The sequence below is a fragment of the Ziziphus jujuba genome, chromosome 11, assembly GCF_031755915.1.
Source record: "Ziziphus jujuba cultivar Dongzao chromosome 11, ASM3175591v1".
Taxonomy (NCBI): Eukaryota; Viridiplantae; Streptophyta; class Magnoliopsida; order Rosales; family Rhamnaceae; genus Ziziphus; species Ziziphus jujuba.
In genome coordinates, this window is record NC_083389.1 from 13,397,019 (window position 1) to 13,418,335 (window position 21,317).

Consider the following 21,317-nt stretch of genomic DNA (forward strand, 5'->3'; position numbering starts at 1 on the left):
CAGACTTATGAAGGTTGTAAACCAGATCAGAATTCTTGGAGAGGACCTAGGAAATAGAAGAGTGGTGGAGAAAGTGCTAGTCAGCTTACCAGAAAAGTTCGAAGCAAAGATATCATCCTTGGAGGAGTCAAGAGACCTGAATCATATTTCTTTATCAGAGCTTGTTAATGCTTTACAAGCAACTGAACAAAGAAGATATATAAGACAAGAAGAAACCTCAGAAAGTGCTTTTTTAACATTACAAAAAGGTAAGGCTCCAGCAAACAATAATCAAAGGAAGTAGCAAGGTGGAGGAAGTAATGTCAAAGGAAAATATGGTGCTGGTACAAGCAGAGAAGGTGAAAGAAAGAAGTTTATGACGTGCTCTTATTGCAAAAAGGACAACCATCCTGAAAAATATTGTTGGTTTAGGCCAAATGTTCAATGTAGAGTTTGCAAATAACTGGGACATATTGAAAAAGTTTGCAAAAACAAAGGAGGACCAGTGCAACAAGCACACCAAGTACAAGTTGCTGATGAAGCACGGCAAAGTGAGGAAAGGCTGTTTGTTGCTACATGTTATGTAGAAAACGGCAGCAAGGAAGCTTGGTTGGTGGATAGTGGCTGCACTTAACATATGACTCATGATGCTGATCTCTTCAAGACCTTGGATAGAAGCTTTGTTTCCAAAGTGCAAATAGGAAATGGAGATTTTATTCAAGTTCAAGGCAAAGGAGAAGTGGCTGTGGAAACTTCAACAGGTACTAAACTCATTTTAAATGTATTATGTGTACCCAAAATTAATCAAAGCTTGTTAAGTGTGGGACAAATGCTTGAAAATGGATATTCTTTGAATTTTCAAGATAAGTCTTGCATAATATTTGATCAACATGGAAATGAAATTCTAAATGTTGGAATGAAAGATAAAGTTTTGTGGTAGAGTGGAACAAGAAGGTAAATAATGTTTTTTATGCCAAAACTAGTGATGAATCTAAGTTGTGGCATAAAAGACTTGGTCATTTTAATTATGACTCCTTGAATCTAATGCATGAAAAGAAATTGGTGAAGAATATGCCTGCTGTTAGCAAAAACCTGGAAGTGTGTGAAGTGTGTCTGCTTGGTAAGCAACAAAGGCTGCCATTCCCTTCGAAAGGCGCTTGAAGAGCCTCTGAAAAGCTTCAGTTAATTCATAGTGATGTATGTGGATCTATGAGTGAGAATTCTATCAACGGTAGTAGATATTTTCTCACTTTCATAGATGATTTCTCCAGAATATGTTGGGTGTATTTTCTGAAACAAAAATCTGAAGTTGCTGAGATTTTCACTAGCTTTAAAGCCATGGTAGAAAATCAAGCAAAATGTAGCATCAAGGTGATACGATCTGATAATGGGACTGAATATACAGCTCAAAAGTTTGAGTTGCAATGCAAAGAAGCTGGAATTCAACATCAGCTGATCTCTCCCTATACTCCTTAGCAAAAAAGGTTAGTGGGAAAAAGAACAGGACTATTATGGAGATGTGTAGATGCTTGTTGGTTGAGAAGCAATTACCAAAGAAGTTTTGGGCTGAAGCAGTAAATACCTCAGTGTATTTGCTAAATAGATTACCAACTAAAGCATTGAAGTTTAAAACTCCACATGAGGTGTGGTATGGGGTCAAGCCTACTATGGAGCATTTGAAGATATTTGAGAGCATTTGTTATACACATGTTCCTGAAGTTAAGAGAGACAAGTTGGATCAAAAAGCTGATATGAAAATTTTTGTTGGTTACAGCAGCAACACAAAAGGGTATAGAGTATATCATTTGAAAACTAACAAGCTAATTGTTAGTAGGAATGTTAAAGTTGATGAAGCTGCTGTTTGGAATTGGGAAAAAAGTAAAGTTCAAGCCTCAGCAAAGAATTTATCCAAGAACATGACTACATTCAGGATGAGAATAATTCAAATGATGAAGATGCTGTTGGAATCCGAGGTACAAGATCCTTGATTGATGTATATGAGAAAAGCATCTGAGGTACAAGACCTCTGACTGATGCATCCAAGATAAGCATCCGAGGTACAAGACCTCTGACTAATGCATCCGAGGTACAAGACCCTTCACTGATGCATTCGAGAGAAGTGTCTGAGATACAAGAAACCTATCCGATGTTCGAGATACAAGATCCCTGTCCGATGTCCGAGATACAAGATCCATGTCCGATGTCCGAGATACAAGACTCCTGTTCGATGTTCGAGATACAAGATCCCTGTCCGATGTTCGAGATACAAGATCCCTGTCTGATGTCTGAGATATAAGATTCCTGTCCGATGTCCGAGCTATAAGTCCCCTGTCCGATGTCCGAGATACAAGATTCATGTCCGATGTTCGAGGTACAAGACCCTTGACTGATGAATAGGAAATATGCAACCTAGCATTGTGTGATCCAATTACTTTCAATTACGCAAATCAGTTCGAGACATGGAGAGAGGCCATGAAAATGGAAATCAATATGATTAGCAAAAACAAAACTTGGGAATTGGTGAACAAACCCCAAGGCAAAAAGGCCATTTGAGTGAAATGGGTCTTTAGGACCAAGGTCAATACTGATGGTACAATAAATAAGCATAAAGCAAGATTGGTAGTTAAAGGTTATGTGCAGCAACCTGGTATTGATTATGGAGATACGTTTGCACCAGTTGCGAGACAGAAACAATCAGATTTCTACTAGCACTTGCTGCTCAAAAAGGCTGGAAAGTTTACCATTTAGATGTGAAATTTGCATTTCTAAATGGTTACCTGCAGGAAAAAAGTATATGTTGAATAACCTGAAGGCTTTGTTGTTCAAGGAAAGGAAGACAAGGTTTATAAATTGCATAAGGCTCTTTATGGCTTGAAACAAGCTCCCAGAGCTTGGTATAGTAGAATTGACTCACACCTTGTTGGAAAATGATTTAAAATGAGTGAGAATGAGCCTACTTTGTACGTGAAGTCAGGTTCAAATGATGAAAAATTGATTGTTTCTCTATATGTTGATGACTTGTTTGTTACAGGATGAGATTCACAAAGTGTGTTGAAGTTTAAATCTGAAATGCAAAAGGTGTTTGAAATGTCAGATTTAGGAGTGATGAACTACTTTCTTAGCATGGAGATATATCAATTTAGTCATGGCATTTTCTTATCCTAAAAGAAGTATGCTGTGGAACTATTCAAAAAGTTTAACATGGAGAAGTGTAATCCAGTTGACACTCCAATGGTTTACAATAAAAAATTTGAACTTGAAGATGGTGCTGCCAAGATTGAAGTTTCAACCTATAGAAGCTTTATTGAAAGTTTGCTGTATTTATGTGCTTCTAGACCTGACATTATGTTTTCTGTGAGTTTGCTTTCCAGATTTATGCATGCTCCATCACATATGCATTATTCTGCAGCTAAAAGAGTGCTAAGATACATTAGAGGCACCATAGACTATGGTGTTTTTTTTTTTGAAGCGAGAAGAAGGCAAGTTGATGGGCTATGTTGATAGTGATTGGGCTGGAAGCATGGAGGATTCAAAAAGTATTTCAGGGTATTTATTTTCTCTTGGTTCAGGTCCTTTTTCATGGAGGCTCATAAAAGCAGGATTCAGTTGCTCAATCCACAGCTGAAGCCGAATATATTGCTGCTGCAGCTGCTTCAAATCAAGCTTTACGGCTAAGGAAGTTGCTTGTTGATTTAAATAAGAGGCAAGAAGAAGCGATCACAATACACTGTGATAACAAGTCTGCAATTTCCATTGCTGAAAATCCAGGTCAACATAGAAGAACAAAGCATATTCCAGTTAAATATCATGCTGTGAGAGAAGCTGAAAGAAATGGTGAAGTGAAGCTGGTTCATTGCAGTTCTGAGGTCCAGCTTGCTGATATTTTGATGAAAGCTTTGCCAAGAAACAAGTTTGAAACATTAAGAAATGATCTTAGTGTTTCCAGCAAAAGTGCCAAGGAGGAGTGTTAGTGTAATGTCACTTTTGTTGCTGTATAAGTTGCTTTGTGATGATTAGTTACTGTACTTTTAGTTTTTGATAAAAACACCACTGTATTAGGTAGCCAAAGTATGGCTTGTCTTTTAGCAATATGATTACTACAGTAGTAGGTGAAAATTAGGTGGTTTACTGTTTATGAAAACTTGTGGGTATATGTTATGTCCATAATGAACGAGGGTGGAGTAACCATACCAGCTTAAGCTTCTTTCTCTTTCGTTTTTACTATGTTTTTTGTTCTAAAAATCCAACAAAAATAACCAAAGCCTTTGGAGAGTATTTATATGTATGGGTCCGCAAAACAGCTTGATATTAAATTGTTATAGGTTATCTAATTAATCAAACCTTCATTAATATGTTAACGGAAGTACAATTACGCCAAATTATCAATAGATTGATTAATTTAAATTAAGTAGCTGCAAATAGCTTTATTGAATAAAGAAGAAGTAGAAAAACTTATTCTAACCCCAATATCATGCAAATATGATAGATATTGGGCTTCTAACAGAGTACTTATCCGAAACCCATCTCAGATATCCCTCAGCATATCGCTTACTGTCCTTCCCAGTGTGGCTTTGTGGGTATATCTCACCAAATTGCTTGCTTTGTGGGATGAATTCTACTGTGTATGTTGCTTTCTGATTAATCTCACTGAATACCAGCTTCTCGGGTATTACAGTGATGTCTACTCCTGGAGGTACAGACCTTTCCAAAGTGTATGTTGATTTAGCATCTCCAATATTTGTCACTGTCCTTGTAAAAGTCAGACTCTCAGTCCCCAAAACCACAGAAAATGAAGGATAGTTAACCTGCATTTCTGCTATGCTTTCCACCTTAGAACACTTGACACTGCTTTGTGTGATGACCTCTACTTGTTTGTCCGTGTAGTTCAATCCACATAGATAAGGAATGTAATCGTCCGGCTAAATATCATAAACAAGACTAGGATCATTTGCTTTAGAAGGGTTCACATGGCTTGCACCAATGGCAAAGACATCAACAGGGGAGAGTGTTTCATCAAACATGGGCTTGCCATAATGGTTAACAACATCAGCAGCAGTCATGATGGCAGATTTAATATCGGCTGGTGACCAGTCAGGGTGAGAGCTGTTGAGCAAAGCCCCAATGCCACTGAGATGAGGATAGGACATTGAAGTTCCTGACATTATGTCAAATATTGATTTTGTCTTCATGGCAATGTCGTTGTCTGATGGAAATGGATATGCAACTAGGATGTTGACACCAGGACCAATAATGTCTGGTTTCAAAATTCCAGGGCTTGCTTTGCTTGGGCCTTTTGATGAGAAGAATGGTACTGCTAGAGCAACAGATGATGATTCTCCTATCACAGTTCCTCTGAATAAGATTGTGGCCTTTGGATCCTGGATTGAATTTATATAGGCTTTGATCTTCAACCTAGAAGCATAATCCAAATGAGTTGCCGGAAGTACATGATCTTCTGCCAAAGTGGTATACCCATCTTGCTTTCTCTTGATGACAATCATAGCAGCACCACCGGCACTTCTCACTTCATATCCTTTTGCAGTTTGTGACACCCATCCACCAATTTCACACAAAACTATTTTTCCCTTCACATCCATTTTTATCAACGAACCATCATCGCAAAAAGCGGATGATCGGTTCCCATTTGAACCTGGATAGACGAGAGGTAACAATACAGGATGGAAATCTTTAGGTTGGAAAACAGATTCACCATCAAATTCGGCTCCATTTCCAAGCCTTGCAGTAGCTTTTATGGTTCTGTCAATGGTGCTTGCTCCGACAGTGAGAATCCAAGGAGCTTCATTTGATAAAGTTTTGTGTTTAGGTCCAATATTCCCAGCCGAACAGCTGACCAAAATTCCCTTCTGGGTTGCGCCAAATGCACCCACTGCAATTGTATCCTCACAGAAAGGATTGTAATTAACATGATTATCGACCATGCAGATGGAGATCACATCCACACCATCTTCAACTGCGGCATCAATTGCAGCTAAAACGTCACCATCCTTGCAACCTTTGACAGAGCAAACTTTGTAAATGGCCAAGTGGGCATGAGGGGCCATGCCAACCGCGGTGCCATTGCCATTTCCATTCGCATTGGCACCTTTCACAAAATTTCCAGCAGCCGTGCTGGATGTGTGGGTGCCTTGGCCGACCTCATAGGGAAACAAAGTAGCAGCAGCACCATGGACGCAATTTCTTGCCCCAATTAGCTTGTTATTGCATACTGTCTCGTTGAACTCGCATCTCTCTTTCCATTTAGCAGGTGGAGGAGGAACGCCTTCATCTCCAAATGAAGGATGATCAGGCCAAATCCCAGTGTCCACAATGCCAATTATCACCCCTTTACCATAATTTGATCCGTTCATCCAAAATCCCAATCCTTGGTTTATTAACCCCAAGAACTTAGGACTGTGAGTAGTTTGTAAAGATAACATCCTTGCAGGTTGAGCAGACAGAAAACCTTCCGTGTCTTCGATGGCTTTCACTTGGTTAGCTGTCAATCTTGCTGTAAAACCCGTCACCACGTTTCGATAGGTATGGACAATTTGAGGTTGTTGCTGGTTTGGGGTTGTGGAAGTGGGTAAAAATGATTGATACCAAGTGTTTAAATCTTCATACTGTAGAGAATTAGATCCTGCACCCTCGGGCTTCTTGGTGAAGATGATATAAGTTTGGGAGATGCTTTGGTCCTCACCTGTCAGGGAACTAACTTGTTCAAGTTCTTCAGCAACTGCTGTTGCGAATGTTAGAACAAGAACCAATCCGGGGGGAAACATGATCATCTCCAAAGCTGAATTCTCCATCTACAGGTTATTAAATTCATAATTTACTCAGTTTCACCATGTGGTTCATGCTCTTTGACATAGAAAAAAAACAGTGGGAAGACGGGTCTTAATTATTGGATAAAGGAAAAATCATTTCCCACCTCAAAAGTAGTCGCACTATTAAAAGCTAAAGTATGAAAGCAGCTTAAAAGCGAAAATAAAAAAATAAAAAAAAAGATTAAAAAAAAATTTATTCTTGATGGTCATATACATGCAAGCAAGATTATCATGCATTCATTGTTACTATATATGGCCAGAACAATATACTGCTGGATAGGGGGATCAGATATTTTTATTTGTAACAAAATATTTGAAAGTAGTCTAATAATGATGATGCAAATCGGTAGCTGTAGAATTTTATTATTATTGTTATTAATAATATGTAACAGAATTTTATTAATTCTTACTCAAATATAATTTTGGCCTTTTACCGGAATCTTTTTTTTTATTCAAATATATAGGTGTTGGGGCTTTAACTTAATCACCACACAGCAAGTTTAATATTTTTTAGAAAAATATTATTTGTCAATTGCCATCACGTTACAATCAGCACTATGGGACAGGATCAGAATACAACATACAACATACAAATTAATTCCCTATCCCAAAAAAAAAAAAAAAACAATCCATTTTTCATTGGACATTTCTAAAAAAATAAAAATAAATTAAAAAAAAAGGTCAAAAGATAATTAAAGTGATTAAGAGGGTATCAAAGTAGCTTTTATTCTGAGCTAATAAAATGGCCCAATTTCATACAAATGTGATAGGTATTGGGCTTCTACCAGAATACTTACGGGAAACCCATTTCAAATATCCTTCAACAAATAGTTTACCATCCTTCTGGGAATCATTTTGTGAGATGGGGAATTTGGTCCAATACCTTCATAGGACCGAGGTTAATGAATTTTGCTCTCTCATTTGATATATTTTTTGTTCTACCCTTCAATATCCATTGTAACCTTCAAACAAAAAAAAATTACTTACATATCCTATTATATTTTAAACCAAACAAAAATCAACTTTTTCTAAACGTCTTTACACGAACATACAAATACAAAAAACCAAACCAAAGTTGCCGTGGAAAAGCCAAACATTAGGATCTCATCTCAGCACTGTCCGAGGTAATTGGTTGAATATTTTTGTTTATTTGTTGTCGTGGGACCAGTGTGGGTTGTTTTTGTGTGGATTTGTCTTTGTGTTTATCTCTTTCGTTGCCGTGGAGTGTGCGTTTTTATTTTTATTTTTTGTGTTTATTTGTTGCCTTACCTTACCGTTAAATACTTACAAATTTAGTACAATGAGACATTGAAACTTGTGATTTCTGTTTAGTGTTTGAGAACCGGTTTAAAATGTGGAATTTTTGAAGATTTAGGTTTTCGTATAGAAGTGATTATAACCTAGGTTTTAGGATAGATTAATATTGGACATTAGTAGGAAATGAAGAGAGGAAAGAAATGGGACCGGTTTGGCCTTGAATGGTGGCCGGAGGTGGAAGAAATAACCGGGTCAAGAATCGGGTTGGGACTGGTTTAGGCGGGTTCGGGTCGACCCGAACAAGGGTTGAAGATGGATTGAACGACATGTCGTCTGGGATGAACGACACCCAGACGACACGTCGTTTTTAATTTTTTTTTTAAAAATTTTTATAAATTTTTTTTTTTCGGTTCCATCGACAGACATCCCTGAGCATGGAAAATAAATAAAGGATGAAGGCAGGGAAATCAATGAATTTGATGAAGAAGAATGTTAGTTTGTAATAAAAGAACATAATATATGTATATATATGTATTTGTTACAACTTAGGGATATAAGGATTTTTACCATGATCGAAGTTTAAATCCTTAAGCTAAAGGTGTTATCTCACTAGTGCATGATACTCAAACTCTGTCTAGAAAACTGGTTTTGTGGGTTGAAAAGAAGAATTTTTTTAAAAACGTACTTGACCCTTAGGAAACTAATTATATTTCTTTTTGGATTTTTATACAGATAAAATAAATATGAAGTGAATGATTTGTATAGCATATACAGATGTCGGTAGGTCTGAGCTTTTATAACCAAATCAGGTTAAACACAAGCAGTATGGGGAAGAGATGTAGCTACATTAGTTGACATACTCATATAGAAGTGGTGGACATGTTGCAGTCCAGCTTAACCTATATGTTCAGATTATAGTCTGCAACTTTCTGTGCATATTTTTTAGACATATATTGTATGGTAAGAAATAATTAAATATAACATGAATATGATATGTATATATACAGTCTAAGGACTGCTTTTGATTGGCTTATAACAATCTGTCTGTTGCGTCGCTTCTATCTAGTCTTCCACCTCTATACTTCACTTTCTTGTTTTTCTATTTTGGGTGAATTGACTACTTCCTCTCCAGTCATTTCAATATTTCACTTTATCTCCATCTGCATGTAGCATCATAATTGGCCACAATTGTGGGTTGCTCTATTAAAACCTCACTTTAGACTATAGCTGCATTAGAAATCTTAGTTGCTTTTCAGACCTTCTTTTTTCTTTTAAGTTTTTTCTTCTTCCTTTTTGCTAGGGTAATTTATTACTAAAAATCAGTACATGGAGATAAGAGAAAAATACTTTATGATTAATTAGAATTGAAGTTGAGAATTCCAGAGTTAGTACTTTCTAAAGGTATAGATATATATATATATATAGAGAGAGAGAGAGAGAGAGAGAAGATCGATGCATAAAATTTTAGGTACATGGTTAGCTAGAAGCAAACACGCAAACACTTTATCCCCAAAAAAGAAAAAAATAAAAAATTAAAGAAGAAAAAGATAGAAAGATTTAGATGGCATGTACACTGCTATACAGTAAATGTTCAGTAAATGTTTTGTAGATGGCATGAACAATATCCTTAGGAAGAGAGCGTATGAAATTGAGGATTGCGGATATTTATACATGTATGTATACATAGTTGACAATGTTGTTAAAGGTAGATAAAAGTTTATTAATGTTGTCAATGTACATTTGTAGGTTGTACTTTATAATGGCACCAAAGAGGAACTTACGACGTCAACCGAAGAAGGGAGTTAAGAAGGTGGAAAGTAAGAGACGCGGTGGTAGCATAGCAGCACCCGACTCTAAGCGTCGACGAACTACTAGGCAGAAATCCAAAACTGAGACGGAAAGCACCAAACTTCGAGGGCACGTTCCACTTTCCTCTCCCCCATCTGATATGGTAAGTTTTATATTCATTTATGTTGTTTTGTGTGGTAAATGATAAGACATCTGACAGTATTTATTCATGAATGTGAAAACTGAAGAAAAACTTCACCCGATGGCCATCGGTAATTGCCGATAGGCCATCGGGCTTTTTTTTAGTTCATTGTAGGTTGATTACCGATGGTTTCATCGGTAATTACCACTTGTGCAAAAATGTGAACCCATATGTCTTAAGATTTAGTTGGAAATTATTATTATCAAGTTAGGGTGGAAAAATAGGGTATGATTAAATCGTTGATGTCAGTTCCATTTATGTAATTCATTTTGCAGCCCATCGATGCTCCAAAGGAACAGATGTTGCAGGATGCCGATATAAATAAAGTTAGGGCATATTCATTCGGGAATCCAATAGAGGCGAACAAAGTAATTACAAGTGTCCTCACAAGTGAGCAGCTGGAAAAGTATAGACAAACATGTTTTGGACATTTACTTGACATGAAGAACCTCCGGTTCTCTGGTCAGGTAGTGCATCACCTGCTTTGTAGACAAGTTGTGTCCAACAATCCAGAAGTACTGGAGTTTAACTTCGGCGGATCTGCAGTGCGGTTTACGAAGTGGGAATTCGCACTCATTAGTGGGTTAAAGTTTTGTAGGTACCCTTCGATGTATGATATGCAAATTTCCAAAGGAAATGAGCTGCGCACGAGGTTGCTAGATGACAGGAGTGACTTGAAACCGCCCGAACTGGAATGACTATGCAAGGATACACTTTTTGTGGATGATTGGGATGCTGTTAGAATTGCGTTACTATATTTCTTAGTTCATGGTGTACTCGGAATGGATCTGAAGGTTCAAATAAATAAAAAATTCATTGATTTGGTTGCTGATCTTGACGTATTTAATTCCTACCCTTGGGGCATTCTGAGCTACAAGGAGACGATCAACTCATTCCACAATGCATTCCAGCAACGAGGACGAGGACGTGCAGTAAAGAATAAATCACAGTATTATGACCTAAAAGGTTTTCCATTGGTGTTTTAGGTACGGTAATATATTTAATACATGTAGCGTTTACTTAAAAATTATATTTAATAACCTATAATTTGTATTTTGTAGGCGTGGGGGTTTGAAGCAATCCCTGATTTTGGTAACCAATTTGCCGACCGGTTGGAAACCCGTTGTCCGAGGATCCTTGGATGGCATACTCCAAGGCAACCGAACCATTTTGCTGTCCATAATTGGTTCTCCTCCAATAGCAATGTAAGGCAAATTTTTTTTAGACTACATGGTACGACTACATTCAAGTTACATTACCATAATCAGTTTCCAAATTTACTTTTTTTTCCTTTCTTCATTTCATGTAGTATGTTGTGCACTGGAGGTTATATGCTACCGATGAGGAGAAGACTATGGATTACTGGCGAACAATAGCAGTTGACATACATGAAGTTCGCTACACGTCACCTCCAATTGTAGCACCAATAGTTGGCGCTAAAGATGTTGGCGCTAAAGATGTTAGCGCTAAAGATGCATTCAAAGCTGAGGAGCATTCTAGCGGCCCTCCAGATGCTAATTTCAGGGTATGCAATTGTTACTTGCACGCAAATTTGTATTTCATATGTTGTACTAATATATGTTGACTTATGTTTTGGATATTGATATTGATTAGCTTGCTTGCTTAGAGGCAAAATTTGATGAATTAAATAAAGAGATGGCAGCGTTAAGGAAGATGCTTAGTTCTGTTATTGACCAACAAAAGCATCAGGTATCATTTAGACAACTTAGTATACTTTACTTTGTTGCTTCAGCATTATTAAATTACATATTGTAATTCAACAATTATTTGTTGTTAGAGTTTGGGAACTGCAAAAATAACCATTGTGTTTTGCAGGCCGAGCATCATATGCATAGCCATTCACCGTCATCTTCGGTTAGACCATCATCCCCTGTGGCACCGTCTGTTGGAGAGCAAGCTGAAGAATTTGATGCACCCATAGACGGTTCCAATGGTAGGAAGGAGGATGATGATTGTACTACACCGTTTGAGCCTATCGTACCTGGAGGACCCTATGTGGAGGATTCCTGGGCTTTGATGCCATATCAGCCTTTGCATTTCGGGTGGGATATCAGTGCTTCAGCTGACAGTCCGCATCATGACCAATCAACTGAGATTGAGGTGGAAGATCGGACGCATAACGTTGGTGATACAAGCCGATTCGGTTGAGTTTACCACCAGTCACATCACGTCATCTCTCCTTACACCGACCCGTGTAAAAAGAAGGTCAAATTTAATCTTACTCGACCTATTGATGCATCAAAGGAGAGGGCGTTCGATGAGTGGCATAGGGTGGCACCGAAGGAAGCAACCGTGTGTACATCTTATATGACGGTGGGAAAGGAATTTTTTGCTGAGCTACTTACCGATGAAGGATGGTTGAATTCCTATGTAAGTTATATGCTTTTTGTTCATGTAAAATCATTGTGGTCCTACATTTGGAATGATGTTTTATTTATCACCTCGCACTTGTTACTTATTTCCTTTAATGTGGTTTTGCAGCATATTGATACTATTTTGTATTTCATACGAAAAAGGCGGTTTGATAATGAGAAAATGTTCACCAACACCCGTGCCATATTAGACGTGTTATTTAGGATAAGATGATGGGATGTTACTCCGTTGGTTAATGTTATATTGATGATATTTTATATTGTATATATTTCATTATTTGGCAGTCATCCATCAAAAGGCGTTATCCCATATGGAGGGCATCTCGTAGCACATATTCATGTGATGCGACCCTTTGTAGCTATGTGCATGGGAAGTCACCCAAACCTAGCGTGTCGTGGCGGATATGTGATTATGTAAGTCCATACATATATTGAAAAAAATTCTCACTAAGTTTCCCATTTTGTGGATAATGAGGTTATGTTCTAATTTGCAGGTGTACATCCCTGTCAACAATGGAGGCACGCATTGGTTGGTAGCATGTGTGGACTTGAAGGCCCGACATATTGATTTATATGATCCAAATATGGGAAATAAATATGTCCAGAATAGAGAGTTGAAGAATGCAGAATGCCTTACGTATATGCTGCTTTACCTATTGAGGGATGGGGGATGTTACGAGAAGAATCCGGATGTGCCTCCCACTTTAGATCCATTCACGATGACCATGATCAAAGTTGCACCCTGCCAAGATAATGGGTATGAATGTGTTGTCATTTCAAACAACTTGTATTGCTGCTGTTTTATTGTGGTTACGTGTGAAAATACACGTGGTTGGTTTTCATTAATGCTAATCATTAATGCTATTCTGCAGGGGTGATTGTGGCGTCTACGCTCTGAAACTTATTGAATACATGAGTAGTGAGGAGAATCCTTCATTTGGTCCGCAAGACATTATGTTTTTTAGAAAAATAATGCTATTGATTTGTACTTTAATAAAATTTCAACGTAGATCGTATGTTTAATGTTATGACACTCCATACTAATGTTATACTAATGTTATCTTAATATGCTGAACCTATCTTTACTAATGACAACCTTTGAAAAAAAAAAAGAAAAAAGAAAAAAAAACCCTCGGTTGTGGTAAAAATTAAAGCAAAGATGATTACCGATGGTTCATCGATAATTCCTGATTCACCATCGGTAATTACAGAAACGCTTTTGGTAATATGAATTAAGATTTTTTTTTTCTCCAAATACTCAACTAATGGAGTATTTTCGGCAATAACATGCAAATTATACATTCATCAATGCCCCCAAATGTTCCGAAAACGTTCTCCTATTGGCACAAATACTTAATTACCGAAGGTTTCATCGGTAATTACCGAAATCCTACGGTAATGACATTTTACCAATTTTTTGGACCCCACAAGTCCCATAACGTGTGTTGAATGCAAAAACATGCAAAATAGGGATTCTAAAATTATACTAAGGAGAAAAAATCCCAAAATTTCATAAAAGTGTCTCAAATTTTGCAAAAAAATTGGATGACTGTATTCCCTCGGTAATTCCCGAGGAAACCGTCGGTAACCAACAAATTCACTCTGGAACACTTACTGACGGTTTCATCGGTAATTCCCGAGGGTGTACAGTCCATAACATTTTACCAATTTTTTGGGCCCCACAAGTCCCCTAAGGTGTGTTGAATGCAAAAACATGGCAAATAGGGATTCTATAATTATAATAAGCAGAGAAAATCCCAAAATTTAATAAAAGTGTACCAAATTTTGCAAAAGAATAGGATGACTGTTCACCCTCGGTAATTCCCGAGGAGATCGTCGGTAACCAACAAAAATCCTCTGGAAAACTTACCGACGGTTTCGTCGGTAATTCCCGAGGGTGTACAGTCCATCACATTTTATCAATTTTTTGGGCCCCACAAGTCCCCTAAGGTGTGTTGAATGCAAAAACATGCAAAATAAGGATTCTATAATTATACTAAGGAGAGAAAATCCCAAAATTTCATAAAAGTGTCTCAAATTTTGCAAAAAATAGGATGACTGTTCACCCTCGGTAATTCCCGAGGAAACCGTCGGTAACCAACAAATTCACTCTGGAACACTTACCGACGGTTTCGTCGGTAATTTCCGAGGGTGCACAGTCCATAACATTTTACCAATTTTTTGGGCCCCACAAGTCCCCTAAGGTGTGTTGAATGCAAAAACATGCAAAATAGGGATTCTGTAATTATACTAAGGAGAGAAATCCCAAAATTTCATAAAAGTGTCTCAAATTTTGCAAAAAAATAGGATGACTGTTCACCCTCGGTAATTTCCGAGGAAACCGTCGGTAACCAACAAATAACCCCTGGAAAAATTACCGACGGTTTCGTCGGTAATTCCCGAGGGTGTACAGTCCATCACATTTTCCCAATTTGTTGGGCCCCACAAGTCCCATAATGTGTGTTGAATGCAAAAACATGGCAAATAGGGATTCTAAAATTATAATAAGTAGAGAAAATCCCAAAATTTAATAAAAGTGTATCAAATTTTGTAAAAAAGTAGGATGACTGTTCACCCTCGGTAATTCCCGAGGAAATCGTCGGTAACCACCAAATACCCTTTGGAAAAATTACCGATGGTTTCGTCGGTAATTCCCGAGAGTGTACAGTCCATCACATTTTACAAGTTTTTTGGGCCCCACAAGTCTCATAACGTGTGTTAGTGCAAAAACATGCAAAACAGGGATTCTAAAATTGTCCTAAGGAGAGAAAATCACAAAATTTCATAAAAGTGTCTCAAATTTTGCAAAAAAATTGGATGACTGTATTCCCTCGGTAATTCCCGAGGAAACCGTCGGTAACCAACAAATTCACTCTGGAACACTTACCGACGGTTTCGTCGGTAATTACCGAAAGTGTACAGTCCATAATATTTTACCAACTTTTTGGGCCCCACAAGTCCCTTAAGTGTGTTGAATGCAACAACATGCAAAATAGGGATTCTATAATTATACTAAGTAGAGAAAATCCCAAAATTTCATAAAAGTGTCTCAAATTTTACAAAAACGTAGGATGACTGTTCACCCTCGGTAATTCCCGAGGAAACCGTCGGTAACCAACAAATAACCCCTGGAAAAATTACCGACGGTTTCGTCGGTAATTTCCGAGGGTGTACAGTCCATCACATTTTACCAATTTGTTGGGCCCCACAAGTCCTATAATGTGGGTTGAATGCAAAAACATGGCAAATAGGGATTCTAAAATTATAATAAGTAGGGAAAATCCCAAAATTTAATAAAAGTGTATCAAATTTTGCAAAAAAGTCAGATGACTATTCACCCTCAGTAAGTCCCGAGGAAATCGTCGGTAACCACCAAATACCCTCTGGAAAAATTACCGACGGTTTCGTCGGTAATTCCCAAGGGTGTATAGTCCATCACATTTTACAAGTTTTTTAGGCCCCACAAGTCCCATAACGTGTGTTAATGCAAAAACATGCAAAACAGGACTCTAAAATTGTACTAAGGAGAGAAAATCACAAAATTTCATAAAAGTGTCTCAAATTTTGCAAAAAAATTGGATGACTGTATTCCCTCGGTAATTCCCGAGGAAACCGTCGGTAACCAACAAATTCACTCTGGAACACTTACCGAAGGTCGCGTCGGTAATTACCGAAAGTGTACAGTCCATAATATTTTAGCAATTTTTTGGGCCCCACAAGTCCCCTAAGGTGTGTTAAATGCAACAACATGCAAAATAGGGATTCTATAATTATACTAAGGAGAGAAAATCCCAAAATTTCATAAAAGTGTATCAAATTTTGCAAAAAAATATGATGACTGTTCACCCTCGGTAATTCCTGAGGAAATCGTCGATAACCACAGAATACCCTCTGGAAAAATTACCAACGGTTTCGTCGGTAATTCCCGAGGGTGTACAGTCCATCACATTTTACAAGTTTTTTTCATTCAACACACGTTATGGGACTTGTGGGGCCCAAAAAACTTGTAAAATGTGATGTACTGTATGCCCTCGGTAATTACCGACGAAACCGTCGGTAATTTTTCCAGAGGGTATTTGTAGGTTACCGACGATTTCCTCGGGAATTACCGAGGGTGAACTGTCATCCTATTTTTTTGCAAAATTTGATACACTTTTATTAAATTTTTGGACTTTCTCTACTTATTATAATTTTAGAATCCCTATTTGCCATGTTTTTGCATTCAACACACATTATGGGACTTATGGGGCCCAACAAATTGGTAAAATGTGATGGACTGTACACCCTCGGGAATTACCGACGAAACCGTCGGTATTTTTTCCAGGGGGTATTTGTTGGTTACCGACGGTTTCCTCGGGAATTACCGGGGGTGAACAGTCATCCTATATTTTTACAAAATTTGAGACACTTTTATGAAATTTTGGGATTTGCTCTCCTTAGTATAATTATAAAATCCCTATTTTGCAGGTTTTTGCATTCAACACACCTTAGGGGACTTATGGGGCCCAAAAAATTGGTAAAATGTTATGGACTGTACACTTTCGGTAATTACTGACGAAACCGTCGGTAAGTGTTCCAGAGTGAATTTGTTGGTTACCGACGGTTTCCTCTGGAATTACCGAGGGAATACAGTCATCCAATTTTTTTGCAAAATTTGAGACACTTTTATGAAATTTTGGGATTTTCTCTCCTTAGTACAGTTTTAAAATCCCTGTTTTGCATGTTTTTGCATTCAACACACCTTAAGGGACTTATGGGGCCCAAAAAATTGGTAAAATGTTATGGACTGTACACCTTCGGGAATTACCGACGAAACCGTCGGTAATTTTTCCAGAAGGTATTTGTTGGTTACTGACGATTTCCTCGGGAATTACCGAGGGAATACAGTCATCCAATTTTTTTGCAAAATTTGAGACACTTTTATGAAATTTTGGGATTTTCTCTCCTTAGTACAATTTTAGAATCCCTGTTTTGCATGTTTTTGCATTAACACACGTTATGGGACTTGTGGGACCCAAAAAACTTGTAAAATGTGATGGACTGTACACCCTCGGTAATTACCGACGAAACCATCGGTAATTTTTCCAGGGTGTATTTGTTGGTTACCGACGGTTTCCTCGGGAATTACCGATCGTGTACAGTCATTGTATTTTTTTAGAAAATTTGAGAACTTTTTAAGCAATTTTGGGATTTTCTCTCCTTAGGATAATTTTAGAATCCATGTTGTTCATTTTTTTGCATTCAACACACCTTAGGGGACTTATGGGGCCCAAAAAATTGGTAAAATGTGATTGCCATAGGGTTTCTGTAATTACCGACGAAACCTTCGGTAATTTTTGAATCAAAAACAAATTGAACGTTTTCATTTTTTAATGCCGTTTAATCACTTACTTTGCCAGAATTTATCATTAATAATGCTACATTTAGCATGTTTTTGGTTGGAACACACATGATTGAAGTTGCCGGATGGAATTGTTGTGAGTCTTTTACGACGGTGTACAAATGTCAATTACCGATGATGCATTGGTCATTACCATTGGGCAGTAATATCATCCATGCAATAGTAAGAAACATACAAACAACTTAACCAAAAATTGAAGACGGAATGATATGTTATCAAAACAATACGACAGATGAATTTGACAATAAAAGAACACATAAAGCCAACGTCTATTACGCCAAAACACATGTTACGCGGTTGGCCAACTAATTGCATTCCTGACTACATTTCATACACTCACATACCACATAACATGACCTCATTGTCTGAATATAGCATCATGCGATTAATGGGTGTTCGTTTTAGTGGTGTTGTTAGTTGTTAGTGCTATCAAGAGGTACGGCGGCGGAGCATGATCGGCTGCTGTGACCAACCTGTTTGCACCTCCCGCATCTATATTGATGACGCTCCTCTCCTTGAGATTGAATCCTCTTTTTTCTCGGTCTTCCTGACTGTTTGCCAATTTGAGGTGGAAGTACAACCTAGTTTATGACATCATCTGGAGCATGCCACTGACATTTATCTCCAAGTGGATATATGGTTTCCGAATATGCATAACGGAGTGAGTCAACTGAGTAATGCGCCGAGCAAAGGAAATATGGAGAAATATGTCGATGCTTACATGCTGCAATTGCATGGACACAAGGAAATCCATCAATGTCAAATTCCTTGCATGAGCACGTCTTATTTTCTAAGTTAACAACTCCAACGAACATGCCATGGCCAACAACTTGAAACTCATATAAGTTCATTGGCATAACACGTAAGCCTCTGCCATTATTTGAGCGGTCATGCATGATTTTTTCCAACCAATTAGTAACAAGAGTTTGCATTGCAACAGCGTTAGTTCGACGTTCATACCACCACCTTTGCAAAACATCACGAATGTGATCTAGTAATGGCAAAACAGGTTTATCCCTAGCATCAATAAGCACAGAATTCATGCTCTCTGCAATGTTAGTTGTCATTATGTTGTATCTATTGCCCGGAAAATGTGATCTAGCCCATTTTGAAGGACTTGCATCCTTGAGATATTGTACAGCTTCAATACTAACCCCTTCTAAAAGCTGCATGGCCTTATCAAAATCCTCAACAATATATGCTCTAGCTGCATCATTAAAAGTTGATATAATCGCGTTGACATTACCTTTAAACTTCTTAGCACGTAAATTTGTACCAAGATGATATGTGCAGTGGCCATGGTGATTATTAGGGAAAACTGTACGTATTACTTTTGCAATGCTCTTGTGTCTATCCGATATAAAAGCTATATTCGGATCATCCCCAAACGCTTCTTTAAAGCTCTCAAAAAACCACGTGTAAGCCGCATCCGTCTCCCCAGGGCCTATTCCATAAGCAAGTGGATAAATTTGATTGTTCCCATCCAAACATGATGCAATATATAACAAACCTCTATATCTATTCTTCAGTATAGTTCCATCGACAGCTACGACTCTCCGCATATGCTGGAACCCTCTAATGCTAGCTCCAAGTGCCATGAAAAAGTATAAAAATCTGTTTTGATCATCAATTTCAATTCGAGTAAACGTGCCCGAATTTTTGCTCTTCAAAACGTGACTCCATAAAGGAAGTTTTGCATATGAATCTTCTGGCGTGCCCCACAAACCTGATAGTGCAACTTCCTTAGCGGCCCATGCTTTGTTGTAGCTTATGTTTACTTCGTAATTAGAGCGAATGTCATGCACGATATCTCGAGGTTTGTATTGCCTTGAAATCCCATCAAACATTGGCTGGATGATGTCTCCGATAACTGAACTTGTTGCTTGACGATGATCCCTTTTCATGATATTTAAAGAGCAAATATGCTCATCCTTGAAGGCCCTAATCATGAAGGCCTCTGTATTATCACCATGTAGTTTGGTAGCACGCATTCACCACATGCAATTGTCGTTTGCACATACAACCTTATATCGGACTCTATCCGACTTCTTGACCTTGAATTCAAAATTTCTCCTTAGTGCATAAAGACTAATATTCTTCTGTAGTGCATTCTTACTCGCAAAGATTTGGTTGATTTGAATGATTTCATGGGCATTGACGGATGAGAAGCGATGGTTAACCCTAAGTTCAGCCATGGTTGCGGTAGAATCCTGTCGAATGTCCAAATGGTTTTCGGTACAAGGAGAGGCAAGCACATCATCATTCACATTATCAATTGGAGTACTACCATAAGGAGACTCACCATGTCGACTATCACCAGCTGAAAGTCCCGAATGTTGGGTCCAACAAATGTCTCGTAACCCATCTTCACTACGATCAGTGTTGACCTCAACCTCAAATTGTTCATCTTGATCATAATCATGTCCACGATATTCATTCATATCATTAATGTCGAAGTGCTCATTATCATGATCATGTTCCACAGATTGCACATTGTTTTCACAAATTTGATTTTCAGAGAATCCAGGTTGAGTTTCCGGCACATGAAACTGCATGTCGGCATCAGAGGTACAAGTAGCTATCTCGGGAACTGCAAATAGTGGGGCATTAGTCATAAATCCTGAACTTGTAGGTATCCTATTCACAACACATCCAGCAGTATTAATACTTTTTGGAACCCTGGATAACACATCAACAATAAGTGGAGATCTGTTTTGAGGTCTGTGTGAACTATACTCTTCTATAAAACTTTGTAGGTCTTCATCATTTTCCACAACGTACGGCTCACATGACAAACACACATGGTATATGAAGATTAATTGATGTTGTGTAGAATCTAAGTTGAGAGCGTTGTAGACAACATCTTCAAGTTCGGCCAACGTACAATTCCTTTTGATACGTATAATCTTCGTTCTTTGACGTTGGTATCTCTAGGTACCTTCAGAACATACACTCCATGTTCCATCATAGAACAGTAAAACTGAAATTTGTGACATTGAGCACAAAGAGTTTACCAATTCAAAACATACTAAGTATCTACTTCTGCAATCGTAGAATCTTTGCTGGAAGGTTTAACTATAATCCTGAAGCAAAAGTAATGAAAAAATACAAATACATTTTTAGTAAATGAGTATAGAAAATAAGCCAAACAATTATGTTATTAACGCCTACTGGAATAGCATTTTAAATACAAATACAAATGCATTTTTAGTAAATGAGTAAAGATAAAATAGGAATGCATTTTATGTAAATGAGTACAAATGCTGTTTAAGGGAAAAATGTTGCCATATATGTACACATATTTATATTTATAACACACCCTGTGAAAGCTGATAGAAGGTACTAGCTGCTAGATAGAGAAGACAAACGAGTTTTGTAGTTGGTCAATGTTTTCCCTTTCTGACCATGTAAATGTTATTTTTTTAATACAATATTGACAAATTAAATTCTTATTCTTAGGCTAATATATATAT

The 21,317-nt window shown here is 37.7% G+C and overlaps 1 protein-coding gene and 1 pseudogene across 1 annotated transcript; one reads left to right on the forward strand and one right to left on the reverse strand.

Moving 5' to 3' along the window:
- Window positions 1-4,306: 4,306 nt before the first annotated feature.
- On the reverse strand, window positions 4,307-7,082 carry LOC107432487 (subtilisin-like protease 3; annotated as a pseudogene).
- Window positions 7,083-11,704: 4,622 nt separating this feature from the next.
- On the forward strand, window positions 11,705-13,341 carry LOC132800013 (uncharacterized). The gene is made up of 3 exons (XM_060812894.1): window positions 11,705-11,760; window positions 11,887-12,124; window positions 13,316-13,341. Exons 1-3 carry the CDS (start codon window positions 11,707-11,709, stop codon window positions 13,339-13,341), a joined length of 318 nt encoding a protein of 105 aa, XP_060668877.1. The 5' UTR covers window positions 11,705-11,706.
- The last annotated feature ends 7,976 nt before the right edge of the window (window positions 13,342-21,317 follow it).